Raw genomic sequence first — 15,661 nt, 5'->3', positions numbered from 1 at the left:
CATTCAAAAATGACAAAATAACTCAAACACATACACACCAGCTGTCACCTCCCTGCTCATGGCAGAGTGACAAAAACCACAATTTCAAATACTACATTACAAAGAATAGTACTTAATTTAAAACCCCACTTAAGTAGAAGTATTCATCAGCACTAAGTTAAAAGTACTTTCTCTGCAGAAAAATGTCCTCTGTGAATGTTATTTAACATTATACTATTAGATTATTACAGATGCATTCATGTGTAATCAGTACTTTGCTGTTGTAGTTTTAATGGTGGAGCTAGTTTTAACTAGGCTACTTTATACAGAAAAGTTAGATGGTTTAGCTCAGTGGTTCCCAACCTATACAGCCCCTAGAGGGGTCTATATAGGGCCACCAGATGCATCTAAAGGGTTATGAGTGATAAATGGGGCAGGAAAGAAAGTAAAAATGCTCTGCTGTACAGATGTGTGCTCTTTTCCAAAAATATTGGATACTTGTACCTTTTTGAGCTTCCAGCAGATATTGATATTGGTGAAGTTTGGTTTAATAGATAACAATGCATAATTTTCACATGTACAAGCTTATCCAATGTTTTTAATGTAAAATCTCAAGCTTAACAGTACCTACAGCTATGAGGCAAATATAGTGGAATAGAAGTATAAAGTACATTAACTGGAAAGTATAGTATGAGTACCTCAAAAATGTACTCAAGTACAATACTTGACTAAATGTACTTAGTTACTTTCCATCTCTGCTTTTGACTTAATATACTGTTTATTGAAACAGCTCTAGAGGTCTCTATGTTGGTTAAGAGTATGTTGGTGTGTAATACTATATTTTTGGTCATTATGATAATATGTTTGAGGCAGTGGATATAATTCAGTTCCTCGCCAGTTGCAGCTGTTTTCTTGTGAGCTCTTTTTGATAAAATGTTACACCTCTTTCAGTGTGAAATTTCACAAATACAGCTGGCATTTAATTTGTTTATCATCTCTTTTCATGTACTTACAGGACTTTTCCCTTTTTGTATCTCCTCTATCTCTCTTCTCCAATTAGATTTTTTGTTTCCATTTCCTATGATTTTGTCTGTATTTATGTGGTTGGAGGATACCAATTATTTTCACAGGAGATATGTAAGATTTCAGACATGTATTTCTTTTTTTTCTTTTTTTTTACAGAAAATGTAAAGATTTTTTAAATAATGAATAGAAGAACGGTCCCAAGGGTTATATGATTGTATATTATTGGATTATTACCTTAATGTGTAAGCAGCATTTTAATTGAGGTCGAGTTAATTTGAACTATTTTCTGTTGTGTGGTGTAATATGTAACAGCAAAATCTGTCGAATAGTGGAATTAAAAATACATTATTTCTCCGAATTAGAATCATAAATAAGCATTAAATAGAAACACTAAAGTAAAGTATAAGTATCCCAACATTTCACTAAGTAAAGTATTTGAGTAAATGGCATATTACATTCCACCACTGTTAATTACATAATCTTAATTAAATTTGATATTATGATCATGCTACTATCATTTTTGGAAATCAGTTTATTTTGAATCCTACTGCGTTTTTTTTTCCTTTTGAGCCGAAATCAGTCCATCCTCTTCCAGTTAAATAGTTTTTTTTTATTAGTAGACTGTTTGCCCTATCTTCAAAGTGCTCCTTATCAATTGGCTACTTATTTACAGAAAACAGATTCAAATTCAAAATGCCCTTGAATCCTCTGCCTTACAGTAGGTTCACTTCAATGGGTCAACCTGTCTGTAAGAAACCCGGTGATTGGAGATCTGAAACGCCACTCAAATTGTATTTTGCTCTCATTGGTCAGAATCCAAAACAACGACTTGTAGCCCCGCCCGCAACCATTTTGTCACTGAATACCCCGCGGAAGTTGGTTTGTGGACTGAGGACGGGATGTTGTTAATTTGCGTGAAATAGTGTTAAACGCTTCGACACTTTGTTGTTGTTCTGGACAGTTTGGTGTTGTGTTGTAGAGACAGAGGAACGGTAAGAAGTAGGTTTGGGAGGAATTACATTTCTCTCACTTTAATGAAAGGAAAAAAAAAAGCAATCCCTATATGAGCTAGCTAGCTAGTTAGCACGGGGGTAATTAGCCATCAACGTTTAACTGTAACGTTACATTGTTTACCTACAGTCTCTTGCATAGTGACGTTTTTTTCATATGATAATATAAAGCTATACATTTAACGTTAGTTACCGTTAACTCATTAGTTCGCTGCTCCTTTTATACACCTGCGTTGTTCAGCTAGTATTGTTAGTGGTTTTGTTATGGCTTTTAAAAGTACATTGTTCATTCACTGTTTTGTGGCGATACGTTAACTATTGTACAACTATTTGGAAAACATGTCCGATTGATCCCCCAAAAAGTGAAGGGTACGACTTTACTGTCTCGTTGCTATTTAAAGTTAAAAAAAAAAGAAGAAGAAAGACCACACTTGTGGCAGCACGCTGAGGTTTGTTGACATTGTCTGTCACTTCGTTATACTGTGGTTTTATTGTTACGGAAGTTCATGTGTCTTGTTACCTGTCCTATAACGTTACTCAGTCTGTTGGGGCAAAATGTTGGAGTGTGGCATGCTGGAGCGGGACAGACGGGCTCTGCGGAAACGCTCTGCTATTCTCTGCAAGCAGCTGGTGGTGGATGAGCTGCTCATTCAGTCCTTGCAGGCGGACGACATCCTAACCGAGAGCATGGCAGAGAGAATTATGGTATGTGAACAGACCGATATATGGATATCGATTCATGCAGGACCCTCATGTAATAAAGCTCAACAAAAGATAGATCAAATGACTGTTCACAGATGTTAATCTGTAACTTGAGTCAGCCTTCTAAACATTAAATATTATAAACACCAGTTTAACTTGCTGTGAGTTGGTTGTTGCTTGGCAGCCAGCAGTTTTGGGAAAGGTTGAGGTTTCACGACCTGGGAGAAAGTCCCTGAGGGGTGCTGTGATAAATTTGAGGTGTCAAAATATGATTAAAGGGAATGTTTCAGTATTTTTTTTATTGTAAAATACAATATACATTCACTTATTTAGGCCTTTAAAAATAATTTAAATTCATCTCTTGGCTAAACTGCATACCATTATAACAGTTCTATTGTTCACTGCTTTGAGCTCAAGTGCAAGTGACTAGAATTATTCAGAGGTTTCATATCACTCTGGTTCTACTTACCTTGTAATCAAGTACTGACAGGTGTAGTGTCTCAGATACTTGTGCAACGTTTTGTAAATGTGTGGTGTGGACTGTATGATGTATGAGTGTAAAGTCCATATGTGTTAATGTTACTGCAGCCTTATGCGGCACTGATGCCCAAGACAAAGCCTAGTTTTGAAACAATTCCATGTGAATGCAAGGATTTCTTCCTACCTGACCATGCTCATTACCCCTGAAGATGCCCCCATTAAAACAACCAATGTCTGCTTGAGTGCATGCCATTTTATTTAGACAGATCTTGGTGACACTTAACTGTAGAGAGTCAACAGTTGGCAACGATAATGATAGTGCATTTGATTTACAATTATCACACTGTCAGTGATTTAGTTAGTTTTCTGATGTAGTCTCCTCTAATCTAGGCTAAACAAACATCTCAGGAACGAAGCTGGCAGTTACTACTACTCTTACCAAAGAGAGGGCCCAGAGCCTTTACCAGCTTTTGCTCAGCTCTGCAAGAAACTGAACAGCAGCACCTGTGTGACCTGCTCACACAATCACAAGAAAAAGACAGCAGAGAGACACATGTAGAGGTGAGTGTGCATTTCATCAAGCATCACCACACACAGCTACAGTATACAGAGCAGATTCTTACCAGACTTAGTGCAGTTCTTGGACTGTTTTCTGCTCAGAGTATTCATACTGAAGAAGACCCAGAGGTAGAAGCAGGGCGACTAGTCATGCAGACAACAGAAACTATAAGAGGTTAGCGGCGTGCTTAAAACTTCCTAAACAAAGATTACTGCAGGCATCGTCACTGTTGACATTTTCACAAGACTTAGACAGAACTTTATTTGTCTTAAATGAGAAGCTTGCATAATTGTCAGCTCAATTATATTGTATCTCCAAATAGGCAATACACCCCTCCCATTTTTGTAATTATTTGATTATCTCTTTTCATGTGACAACACTGAAGAAAGGACACTTTGCTACAAAGTAGTGAGTGTACAGCTTATATAACAGTGTAAATATGCTGTCCCCTCAAAGTATCACATCACACAGCCATTAATGTCTAAACCGCTGGCAATAAAAGTGAGTACACCCCTAAGTGAAAATGTCCAAATTGGGCCCAGAGTGTCAATATTTTGTGTGGCCAACATTATTGTCCAGCACTGCCTTAACCCTCTTGGTCATGGAGTTCAGAGCTTCACAGGTTGCCACTGGAGTCCTCTTCTACTCCTCCATGATGACATCACGGAGCTGGTGGATGTTAGAGACCTTGCGCTCCTCCACCTTCCGTTTGAGGATGCCCCACAGATGCTTAATAAGGTTTAGGTCTGAGACATGCTTGGCCAGTCAATCACTATTACCCTCAGCTTCTGTAGCAAGGCAGCGGTCTTCTTGGAGGAGTGTTTGGGGTCGTTATGTTGGAATACTGCCCTGCGGCCCAGTCTCAGGAGAGAGGGGATCATGTTCTTCAATATGTCACAGTACACGTTGGCATTCATGGTTCCCTCAATGAACTGTAGCTCCCCAGTGCCGGCAACACTCATGCAGCCCCAGACCATGACAGTCCCACCACCGTGCTTGGCTGTAGGCAAGACACACTTGTCTTTGTACTCCTCACCTGGTTGCCTCCACACATTGTTGACACCTTCTGAACCAAATAAGTTTATCTTGGTCTCATCAGACCACAGGACATGGTTCCAGTAATCCACGTCCTTAGTCTGCTCGTCTTCAGCAAACTGTTTGCAGGCTTTCTTGTGCATCATCTTTAGAAGAGGCTTCCTTCTGGGACAACAGCCATGCAGACCAATCTCATGCAGTGTATTGTTTGAGCACTGACAGGCTGACCCCACACCCCTTCAACCTCTGCAGCAATGCTGGCAGCACTCATACGTCTACTTCCCAAAGACAACCTCTGGATTTGGTCGACCATGGCGAGGCCTGTGCTGAGTGTAACCTGTCCTGTTGAACCGCTTTATGGTCTTGGCCACCGTGCTGCAGCTCAGTTTCAGAGTCTTGGCAATCTTCCTATAGCCTAGGCCATTTTTATGTAGAGCAACAGTTCTTTTTCAGATCCCCAGAGAGTTATTTGCCTTGTTGAACTTCCAGTGACCAGTATGAAGGAGTGTGAGAGCGATAACACCAAATTTAACACACCTGCACCCCATTCACACCTGAGACCTCCTAACACTAACGAGTCACATGACAACGGGGAGGGAAAATGGCTAATTGGGCCCAATTTGGACATTTTCACTTAGGGGTGTACTCACTTTTGTTGCCAGCGGTTTAGACATTAATGGCTGTGTGATGTGTTATTCTGAGGGGACAGCATATTTATACTGTTATACAAGCTATACAATCATTACTTTACATTGTAGAAGTGTCATTTCTTCAGTGTTGTCACATGAAAAGATATAATCAGGTATTTACAAAAATGTGAGGGGTGTACTCACTTTTGTGAGATACTGTACTTGCTCACAGTCTGAAAAAAAAGTTGCAGACATCGTCTGTAGACAGAGAAGAAAAGAGTGAGGTGAGCAGCACCTCGTCATGTCCAGTCCAAGCCTCAGATAGCAGCCCATGCTCAGAGTCATCATTCAGAGGGTTGGTCCCAGTCACGGAGGAAGACAGGAGGACAGAGACACAAAAGATGAAGAAAGGAGGAAGAGATAAGTCGACAGATGTGAGAATCACAAACCATATCCATCTTGTTAGACAACCAGATGACCTGCTGAGGTAGTCAAACAGCAGGCAGGAGATTCCTTAATAGTTAAGTTATGATTGCAGTTGTCTCATTCCCACACCAAGCATCAGTAGCTGCCACAGCAAAGATCAAAATCTTAGTTTTTTTGTGTTAAGCAGCTGATGTTTAGTCATTCATAATTTGTGCGTGATTTTAAATTTCAGAGGTTTGTGGGCTCCTCTCTTCCACTTCCCACTCAAGAAGGAATCCCTGCCAAGAAAGCAAGGACACATGGTGAGTTATACTGCAATGTAGCCTGCATTCAGGAAAAAAAATAGGTGTCCCATGTTGTCGGCAATATTGTTCTGTTTCCGTGGAGACATTGGGGGTGGTGTCCGGAGATAAGGCTTTATCTGTTGTCCAGTTTAAATAGACAGATAATTGAAAATACTTCACACAAAAACATTTTGTAGCCAGCAGCAGCTTGAGAGACTTTACTGTGTGTGAACTGTTCATTGTATAATCCCAAGTGTAGGAGTGTGGTGGTTCTAGCATTTTTTATAGTCCATACCTACAGGCGCCACGCCCCAGGAGTGACTCATTCACAGCATTGCAATACAAAGTTTGTTGTCATACAAGTGCTGGTGGGAACACACGATGGTGTGAAAACCTGTATCAGCAATTTCATTTGTAACAACCACAGTTTAACATTGTGTGTCTGTGTTTGTGTGTGTGGCAGAGTCCATGGAGTTTAGTCTGGATGCAGATAGTCCCATCAACACTCCTGTACTCCCGTGCACTCCTGATTTTTACCTTTCTCACTGCCAACAGGTAAAATACTCCTCTTAATCAAGTTTCAGTTCAACAGGTTGCTTTCTTTTTTAGTTATTCATTACCTGCGGCCCTTTGAAAGACTTGAGTCCCTATATATGTATTTATTGTATTATATGTATTTTATTTGTAAAAAGTAGGGATGGGCATCGTTACTCGATACCTTTTATGGTATCGTCTGAAACAGCCCAGTATCAAGTAGAATCGAAATTGATACTTTTTGTAACCAGATTCTAGCAAAAAATGATTATTTGTAGGTGTTTGCTTGCAGCCAAACACGCAAACAACACACCGAAAGAAAGAGAAGAGCAAACCTTTTTTTCCCCCTACATGTGCCTGCACCATAAACTGTATAAATAAAAAAAGGCCTGCATGTGCCAAGTCCATGCGTGATTTGAACAGCCGCTCACCTTCGGCTGCGGCCTCAGGCATGTTCGTCACTGTTGAAAGTTTCCATTGTTTACTTTCAACACACATATCAAAAAATTTCCTTAAATTTGTTTCCCATAACTTATTTGGTCACTAAACTATTTCACTCTTCTCTCATTCAAATATAAAAAAACTCCAAAACTGTCTTCCTTCCCTGCATACTACTACCTGTGAGGCTGAGGTTGAGGAACCATCTCATACAATTTCCAAATACATTTATGTAACAATTATTTGAAACAAGAAAAAAAAATAAAAAAGATAACCTTGCTTGTCCACAACAACAATAAAAATAATAATAGGCTACCAATCAACTACCATGGCTTCAACAGGTGGCATTTTATGCAAGGTATCGAGTAAGTACTATTTTGGTATCAGTATCACTTTAAGGGTACTGGTTTTGGTACTGGTATCGTAATATTTTAAACGATACCCAACCATAGTAAAAAGTCATACTAGTATAATGTAATGTATTTGATTTTTTTGTTTGTTGAACTGAACTATACAACAGTGTTAAAGCCCTTTATAGAAACATATGTTTTGCAAATGCTTTGTCATGAGGTTATTTCTGACTCATTGATCCATTCTTGCCCTTTCCATTTCTTTAACATGCTATTTTTGTTTTTCTCTTATTTCCTGCCCTCCAGTCTTACAGAATGAATTCATCCCCTCGTGGTTTTGCTTTGGTGATCAGTAACGTGACCTTTGATCCTTGTGCTGCGCCCGACCTTGACACTAGGAAGGGAGGTGAGGTGGATGACGAGGTCCTCAGGAAGGTTTTCACAGAGCTGGACTACCTGGTTACAGTACACAGAGACCTCAGTGCTCAGGTAACACTACACACACACACACACGCACACACACACACAGATGCATGCTCACTGTTTTTTACTGGAAGTTATTTGAAACACAATCCATCCATCTCATTTATCTGACAAAGCTAGAAAAGGGAAGTTTAAAAGGGAGAGGAACAACCTTGTGTCATTTGAGAAAATCACTCGTGTAAGAATTATTTAACATATTTGTTAGCTCATATTTTCAGTGCTGTTCGATGTGTTATCAGTGTTATCACAAAGCAAAGACACTTTACACATTTTAGTCATTTAGCTTATTCTAAGACGGTTGGCATGGGTAAGCGTGTTGGCTGTCCGCGTCTTGCTCAAAGACACTTTGAAGGACACTTTGCGAAGTTTTTGCTGTGGGGGTGGGAACAACTTGACTTTAAATGGATTTACTACTTAGACCTAGAAGGATCGTAACCATGTGATCGCCTTATCAACATGTTCGGTATTAAAAAAGCAATTTGCAACCGAAAACTTTGAAAGCCTTGGACACATGCTTATCTGTGTTAACTGCAGTTTTCATGAATCCTTATTCTTTGCGTAGGGCATGAGGACGTGCATTGAGAACTTTTGCCGACGGCCAGAACACCGGTCAATGGACAGCTGTGTGGTGTGTCTGCTCTCCCATGGAGTCGAAGGAGCTATATATGGCACAGATGGACAGCTCCTGCAGGTGTGTTTGTTTGATCGTTTTCTGTGTTGATGTATGCCAACACTGACAGGCTCTGGAAGGCTCTACCCTCAGGCCACTATGGTCCTACCTAGAAGGGCCCCCACAGTCCTACACATATATTTATTACTATAACAAATTTATTGTTTCATTTTCACAATTTACACAAATTAAAGGATCTGGCGGGGTTAGATTTCATTGTAATTCCGACTGCATCATATAAGGTTACATGTGATAAATAAACTTGATTGATTCATAATGCCATTCAAGGGTAGATGCGAACCCTTTTTCAGACATTTACTCATTTAGCGGATGCTGTTATCCAAAGCAAATTACATTTGAGGAACTACATACAAGCATCAATAAAGTATGAGATCCGCAAGTGACAAAAGATACTAGAATTAGGAAGAAGAGTTAACGAATAGTGCAATCAATACAAGAGAATTGTAAGGCGATAGAAGAAGAAGGGCACAGGAAGTGCATGTTGGAGGTTAGTGTTATAAGAGGAAGTGTTCTCGGAAGAGATGAGTTTTCAAGAGCTTCTTGAAGTTTGAGAGGGACACCCCTGCTCTGACGGCGTGTGGTAGCTCGTTTCACCATCGTGGTGTCACAGATGAGAACAGATAGGACTGAGATTGCTTTGTGTGTAGGGATGGCAGAGCCAGGTGGCATTCGTTGTTCCTTCTCAGTGCAGTGGCTGAGAAGGAACGTAAGCTTGACATCTAACATGTGTGTCCCTTGGTCCATTTCAGCTGGACTGGGTGTTTGAAGCTTTTGACAATGCGCACTGTCCCCTGCTGCAGAACAAGCCCAAGATGTTTTTTATCCAGGCCTGCAGAGGAGGTAAGACTCTGTCTTATTCTGTACACCCCTCTATCATCATTCATTTTACCTGAAACATAACCTACCTATACAGTATATCTAACCCATGTAGACTACTCATTGTAGCCATGTATGCAAATCTAAATCTAAATAAATTAAACATTGGATGTAAGGTCCATACATCACTTATAGTCATAAGCTTTCGGTAGTGTCATCATGGTGAATACAAGTGGCCAACTGTGTGTCCACAGGATTTGGGGCATGTGCGGTTGGGAGAAGACACTGGAGCGGACCCATAAGGGATCATATCATAATACACAAATATAAAGATGGGAATATATTTTTGTAACGCTACCTATTTTAAATCAGTTGGATCCCTGCAACATATACAATCTTTTACTATAAGAGTAAGAAAAGACAGATGCCTGCCTGTCCCTCCACATGTCCAGAGGTTGTCTGCTGTTACATTCCTGGCCACTGGGACAGCTGTGACAATTTCACAGCTGTCTGTCAGCCACACAGCTCCAGATGCTGTGGATGGTGTCATATGTCAAATTTGACATTTGTGTTCTGTTGTAGACTAGATTAAAACGTAATACAATAGTAGTATAATAACAGTCCATAAACATGTAATTAATTTGTGACTTAACCAGGCTCCTAGCTAATTAGTGATGGAGGTTATGGTCTGACTACATGGCTGATGACACTCTTGACTAACTCTGAGACCCCTCAGGAGCAATGCTAATTACTCTCACACACTCCCTCACTCCACCACAGAGCCCACCACAGGTGTGCTGCCGTAAGGCCGTTAGATGTTGTTGGCCACTGCCTCTGCAAATAGCTTTAGTAATAATGAAATGAAACTACACTGGAGAAATGGCTGAAATCGTTTTGATGCGGTTTTTTTCATACAGAAATTGAGGCTCATGCAAATTACTGATGTTAGCTTTCCTTTCAGAGATCATTTCAAGAATCCAGTTTAAAAACTGTGAGCTGATTACTGTATTTGCTATTTAGATTTTTGATTTATCAAAATGTTCCACTGAGATGCAGCCAAGACGCCCCTTAAATTGAGTCCAAGACAAGTCCTCGTTTTGAGATCAAGTCAAGACTGCGACAGAAAAAAAACAGCAGTGCCCTCGAGATTTTTCCTACTGTAGTCTAATGGTTGTTTGTAGTCAGAGAAAAAGCATCTCAACACTGACACCACCCTATTTTTTTCTTACCAGATATTAAAACTGTTGGATGTTTGAGGTTAATTTGAGACTGTCTTGTCTTCCAGAGGAGATGGACTGTGGAGTGGAGCAGATAGATGGGCCATCGAGGACCTGTTCACCAAGCTGTGAACAGCGGGATGCTGGGAGGGAAGGACAGGGGGATGCAAACTCCAGACAGAGAGGGGATCTGGGTAGGCCTAGGATTAAACTGCCCCAGCGTTCTGACATGATCTGTGGCTTCGCCTCCCTCAAAGGTCAGAGAATTTGTAAGTTTGTCCCTTTTGCTATTCTGGGGAGGACTTATTAATGAAATATGGTATTTATTTATCTGAAGAGTAAAATAAATGAAGCAGTAGAGAGTAATCCATGCAATGAGAAAAGAGAGGTTATACAGTGTCTGGACCCACCTGTCTGTTTGTTCTGCACCTGTACCCAACTGTGGCTTAATGTGCCCTTGTTTTCTACCAGTAATGCACGCAGCCTACACAAGAACTATCTGCAACAACCAATATGAATAATATTGGAGTCTTTAAAAATCCACTGATTTTGCACATCGAAGTCTTGGGGAGTTCTTATGCAACTTGTACAAAGCCTTTTGTGGCTCCAGAGGGAGCTGTGTGAAATCTGATTAACCCTGAGGCTAGCAACTCAAGGATACATTTGCCAATACTAGCATAACACCCAAATATCCAACAAAACTGTTGGTGATCAACTTGCATTGTGGATAATGTAGGTGCCAGGTGTGTGGAATAAAACAATAAAGGCAACGGGACTAATGCAAGAACGTTTTTGTTTTCCTATTAGTGTACCACTTCAGATTCAGCTAACGCTCCCAACTTCAGATAACTGGTTACGGCATGTGTAAACATGATGAATGCCTTTGGCAATTGTAAACGTGATGCCTGTCGTGTGTAATTGAGTGTTACGTCATGAGAATGGTAAATCAGCATAATTAACGCCCCTATGACACCATATAGGGCTACACGCCCTTACGGATATGTCAGAAAGTGTTCATTCATGAAAATTACATTGAAGTTCCACATTTGCAGAAGCACAGCTCGTGGTAATCTGATCTCCCTAAGGTTGACCTTATTATATACAGAGACAAATTAACCTTCAATTTGTGCATCATCAGTTCATTTTGCATTTTGAGATGTTAATTAATATTGTGGTGTTATACAGTAGCATCAATAGCCAATTTAATTGAGTGATGGTGGTATTCTCATTCAAAGAGTTAAGCCTAGTTCACACTGCACGATTTTTAGCATGATTTGCCGCTCGGAAAGCTCGGCGACCGTGAGGCTGTGATCTGGAGTAAATCAGCGGTTGATCGGTGGTCACCAGTCGTTATGTGTGAACTACTCAATGGCGCAACAAAACAGCTCCCCGACACATTTCTGACACATCGCCGACGTCTGCCAGACATGTAGCATGCCAAATATTTGGAGAAGTCAGCCAACTCGACATCCACATCCAGCCAATGAGAGCATAAAATACAAAAAATATGCATGAGTAAAATGAAGTCAAATCTTTTTTTGTGCCTTTTTTTTTTTTTCAACAAAATAAATATCTAAATAGAAATATTAAGTACTAATTTGTTTATGTTTTAAATGAATTAAATCAAATATTTATTGAACATTTGTTATATTGTCATTGAGGTAAATTATATCATGATCATTATCCTTTTTGTTTTATTTCCCAGCCCTACTCTTAAGAACAAATGTATCAAGGGTTAAAATCGTATTGATTGATAACATTTCCTTTGAGCTCTGCTTTCACCTATTTTGGTCTACTACTTTTCCACGGCAGTTATTATTGTTTGATGACTTATAGTTAGTTCTGTCTCCCTGCATCTTATCTCGATGTATTAAGCCTGTTATTTTTTGACCTCTTCATCCTCAAGGCACTGCAGCCATGCGGAACACCAAGAGAGGATCCTGGTTTATCCAGGAACTTAACACAGCACTTCGCCTCCATGCCAGAGACGCACACCTTGCAGACATCATGGTGCAGGTGAACATAAAGTGTTATATCATTTCATTTACTGCATTCACAGTGTAAAATATGCTTTATTATTACGTTAACTTCTTAAAGACATTACTCTGATCCTCCTGTCTTTTATTTTTCTGTCTCTAGGTCAACGGGCGTATTAAGGAGCGAGAGGGTTACGCTCCTGGCACCGCCCACCATCGCTGTAAAGAGATGTCGGAGTTCACCAGCTCTTTGTGTAAAGACCTCTACCTTTTCCCCAAGTACCAGCCCCAGTATTGATGTGCAAATATGCACATACACAGATTAACACACGCAGACCATTCCTTGCATTACAGCCACTCAATAATGGCCCACCACTGTTAATTCCACGCCAATTACTGCCGCACACTCACACATTCCCCTGTTCCAACTTCACACCCAAACAGAGGATTTATTCATTCATATTTTCTGTGTAAATACTGCCTCCACAAACCCACAGACAGACACACACACACACACACGTCCATACACAAATCTTGGAAAGGAAAAAGGAGCACGCTTATGTTAATGTACTTGGAAATGGGCAACATATTTGCAAACAACTTACTTGTGTATCTGCGTCAATGCCAGTTAGAGGATTTAGATGTTAATCCTTTTTAGTCAAAGACAGGATCGTATTTTTTTGTTTGTTTTCTTACTGCACAGCTACTCTGAGGTTTCACTCTCTTAAAATGTATTTTGTACACATATCTATTTTTGTGGCTTTATTTTGTATGAAATTGTTTTTATAAGGATTTTTAGGCCCATTGTCTTTATTTGTATATAATGTTTATAATAAGTTGTGACCATTTCTTGTTGTTAGTATAGTGACAGGCGGGGGGCAGCACAGCAGAGACAAATACCTTGAATAATTTGCCTTTCATCAATATTATTCATATCCTCTGCAGTTCAAAGTTCTTTACTGTTATGATTGCAGACCGCTTTTATTTTAGTTATAGTCAGCTACAGTGATTTTTAAACAGTAAAGTCTTTGCAGCAGGTTTTGTCCTGCTCTCATTAGAGAAGTTTGCTTTTATTTTTTCTCTCATGACAAGGAAAAACACCTACAGGGCAGCTTCAAAACAAGTGTCATTTACTTTTTCACTTTTGTTTGCAGATATTGAGTCAGGAAAATTCAGCTTTTTAACCTTAAATTTTATGAAGCCACTTGCTGTAAATTTCACTTCATGTGAGCTGTGTTACCATATATCTGTCTCTGCCATGGTGGTGGGCTGCCAGGGGAATGCGGTGCTACTTGTGGGGTCATACATCTACAGTATGAACTCTGACCTTTACGCTAACACGGAATAGTGTTTCTCCCTATGTCTGGGCTGCATATTTAGTTTGTCCCCCTCCAGTGGTATTTTACTGTATTTTATACAATAAGGATAATACATGTCTTCCATGAACAATTCTATGGCAACCATGTGAGGATGGTCTATTAGATAAATTTATGACCATGGAGCTTTCACAGTATGTTGTATCACTTTGGCACGCCCACACACAGAGAAATCAATTTCTCAAGGCATTGTATGCATTGATGTTTCCGAGAACAGTCCTGACCAGGGGCAGTGTGTTTAGTTACAACAGTGTTGTAGTGAAGAAAACAATATATGGTGGAAAAACGGTATTGATTGTTAACCATATGTAAACAAAGATGCTTTTAAGCTGTACGGTGCTTGTGGTAGAGTTTACCCATGTCTAGGAAGGTGCTCACTCCTCTTATGTTTTTGTTTTTTTTAATTAGGAAATGTAAAACAAAAGCATTGGAGTGTTAATATAGAAGGGTAACTTCCCTTCAGGGTGAGAACTTGCTCTGCTGAGGTGCAGTGTGGGGGGGCCGGGAGAGATTTATTTCTGTCAACGCCAATGACTGCCAAATGTTCTATACAATAAACGAGCCATGGTTTTCAAACAAGACAAACATTTGTTTTGTTTTTCTTTCTTACAGCTGCATGTGAGTGTATCTGCATTTTCCTCTGCATTTATTTGACTTAAGCTGAAACCTGGTAGCCCTCTGCGCTAATGCTGCTCCTGTGTATGCTCCACTTTATTTGATCCACCTTGTTGCTGTGTTTGTGTGTGTTGTTCCCAGCATACAGCCTGTCCTCTCCGTTCTCAGGTATTGTATAACTGGCTCCCCACTATTCCGCTGCGCTCAGGTCTCTCTGTGCTGTGACTGGGACGTATGTAGCCCTCACACTGCCTGCCACCCAGTGATAATGTTCTTAGTGTATCAGATAGAGGCCCAGCCAGCTGTCCACAGTCATTCTCCCTTGACACACACACGCGCTGGCGGTCAGAGTAACACATTTCTCGCTGGCCTCTGTTGTAGCTGTGAGATTAGGCTGTTACGTGCTGGCGTGTGGACCTCAAAGCAGGGCGGGGTTAAGGGGGATCTGTGTGTGTCTTTGTGGTTGTCATAATGGCTGCCCTGTCCCATCAGCCTGAGAGGAAGAACCATGAGATGAGTTAGAGACGTTTAGATTAACTTGTCTGGGTGGGATGTTGTCTCACTGGGGGTGCAGAGCAGGGGTGGTCTACCCTGAAAGCCTGTGAGCTTTTCAGCTTTTAGCGAATGATGTGCAGCACATATACGCTTAGCTCCCTTCCTGTATTAGCTCCTTCAGACATCTGAGAGAGGTTAAGCAACATGGAGATCACTTTACTGTGCTCTACAGTGGGACGTACAAGTGTCTTGAGGGGGGTCTTTTACCATACGAGTGGGTGGGTGATTTTAAGAAAAAAAAAGGAAACTCCCCTAAGGGAGGACTGCTTTAGCATGTGAGTGTTATGGGGATTGCCTTGCATCATTGGCTGATTAGGTGTGAGCTGTCAAAGGGGTGTCATGTGCACCTTCCTGCTCACGTTGCAGGGCAGCCCTATGGGGGGTGCCCTTCCAGCCCCCACCACCTCCCCCCTGTCCAAACAGGAACAGTCCATCCAAACACACACACACACATACACCTAATGGCCGGCTGGCAGGGAG

At 40.7% G+C, this 15,661-nt stretch overlaps 1 protein-coding gene across 5 annotated transcripts; it reads left to right on the top strand.

Moving 5' to 3' along the window:
• Positions 1-1,862: 1,862 nt before the first annotated feature.
• casp2 (caspase 2, apoptosis-related cysteine peptidase) lies at positions 1,863-14,596 on the top strand. 5 transcript variants are annotated; one of them, XM_038711168.1, is made up of 13 exons: positions 1,869-1,997; positions 2,417-2,464; positions 2,557-2,720; positions 3,588-3,758; positions 5,666-5,854; positions 6,079-6,148; positions 6,594-6,685; positions 7,759-7,941; positions 8,498-8,626; positions 9,376-9,466; positions 10,728-10,928; positions 12,566-12,675; positions 12,799-14,596. In XM_038711168.1, exons 3-13 carry the CDS (start codon positions 2,571-2,573, stop codon positions 12,931-12,933), a joined length of 1,521 nt encoding a protein of 506 aa, XP_038567096.1. In that variant the 5' UTR covers positions 1,869-1,997; positions 2,417-2,464; positions 2,557-2,570; the 3' UTR covers positions 12,934-14,596. The 5 variants fall into 5 exon arrangements, with proteins under 5 accessions (XP_038567100.1, XP_038567095.1, XP_038567101.1 ...); XM_038711172.1 differs by lacking the exon at positions 2,417-2,464 and having other exon boundaries at positions 1,863-1,997; positions 10,728-10,916; XM_038711167.1 differs by lacking the exon at positions 2,417-2,464 and having other exon boundaries at positions 1,863-1,997.
• Positions 14,597-15,661: the final 1,065 nt, after the last annotated feature.

The sequence above is a fragment of the Micropterus salmoides genome, unplaced genomic scaffold, assembly GCF_014851395.1.
Source record: "Micropterus salmoides isolate LMB-PRFRI ecotype aquatic unplaced genomic scaffold, ASM1485139v1 Ms_hic_scaffold_11, whole genome shotgun sequence".
Classification (NCBI taxonomy): domain Eukaryota; kingdom Metazoa; phylum Chordata; class Actinopteri; order Centrarchiformes; family Centrarchidae; genus Micropterus; species Micropterus salmoides.
Note: the sequence above shows the minus strand (reverse complement) of the source record. Positions and strands in the feature narration are given on the sequence as shown.

Bases quoted from the DNA above. Each gene is read 5' to 3' on its own strand.
- casp2 (XM_038711167.1), top strand. From the start codon at position 2,571: ATGTTGGAGTGTGGCATGCTGGAGCGGGACAGACGGGCTCTGCGGAAA. The intron at 6,149-6,593 runs GTGAGTTATACT...TGTGTGTGGCAG, and splicing joins CAAGAAAGCAAGGACACATG to AGTCCATGGAGTTTAGTCTG. The intron at 9,467-10,727 runs GTAAGACTCTGT...CTTGTCTTCCAG, and splicing joins TATCCAGGCCTGCAGAGGAG to AGGAGATGGACTGTGGAGTG.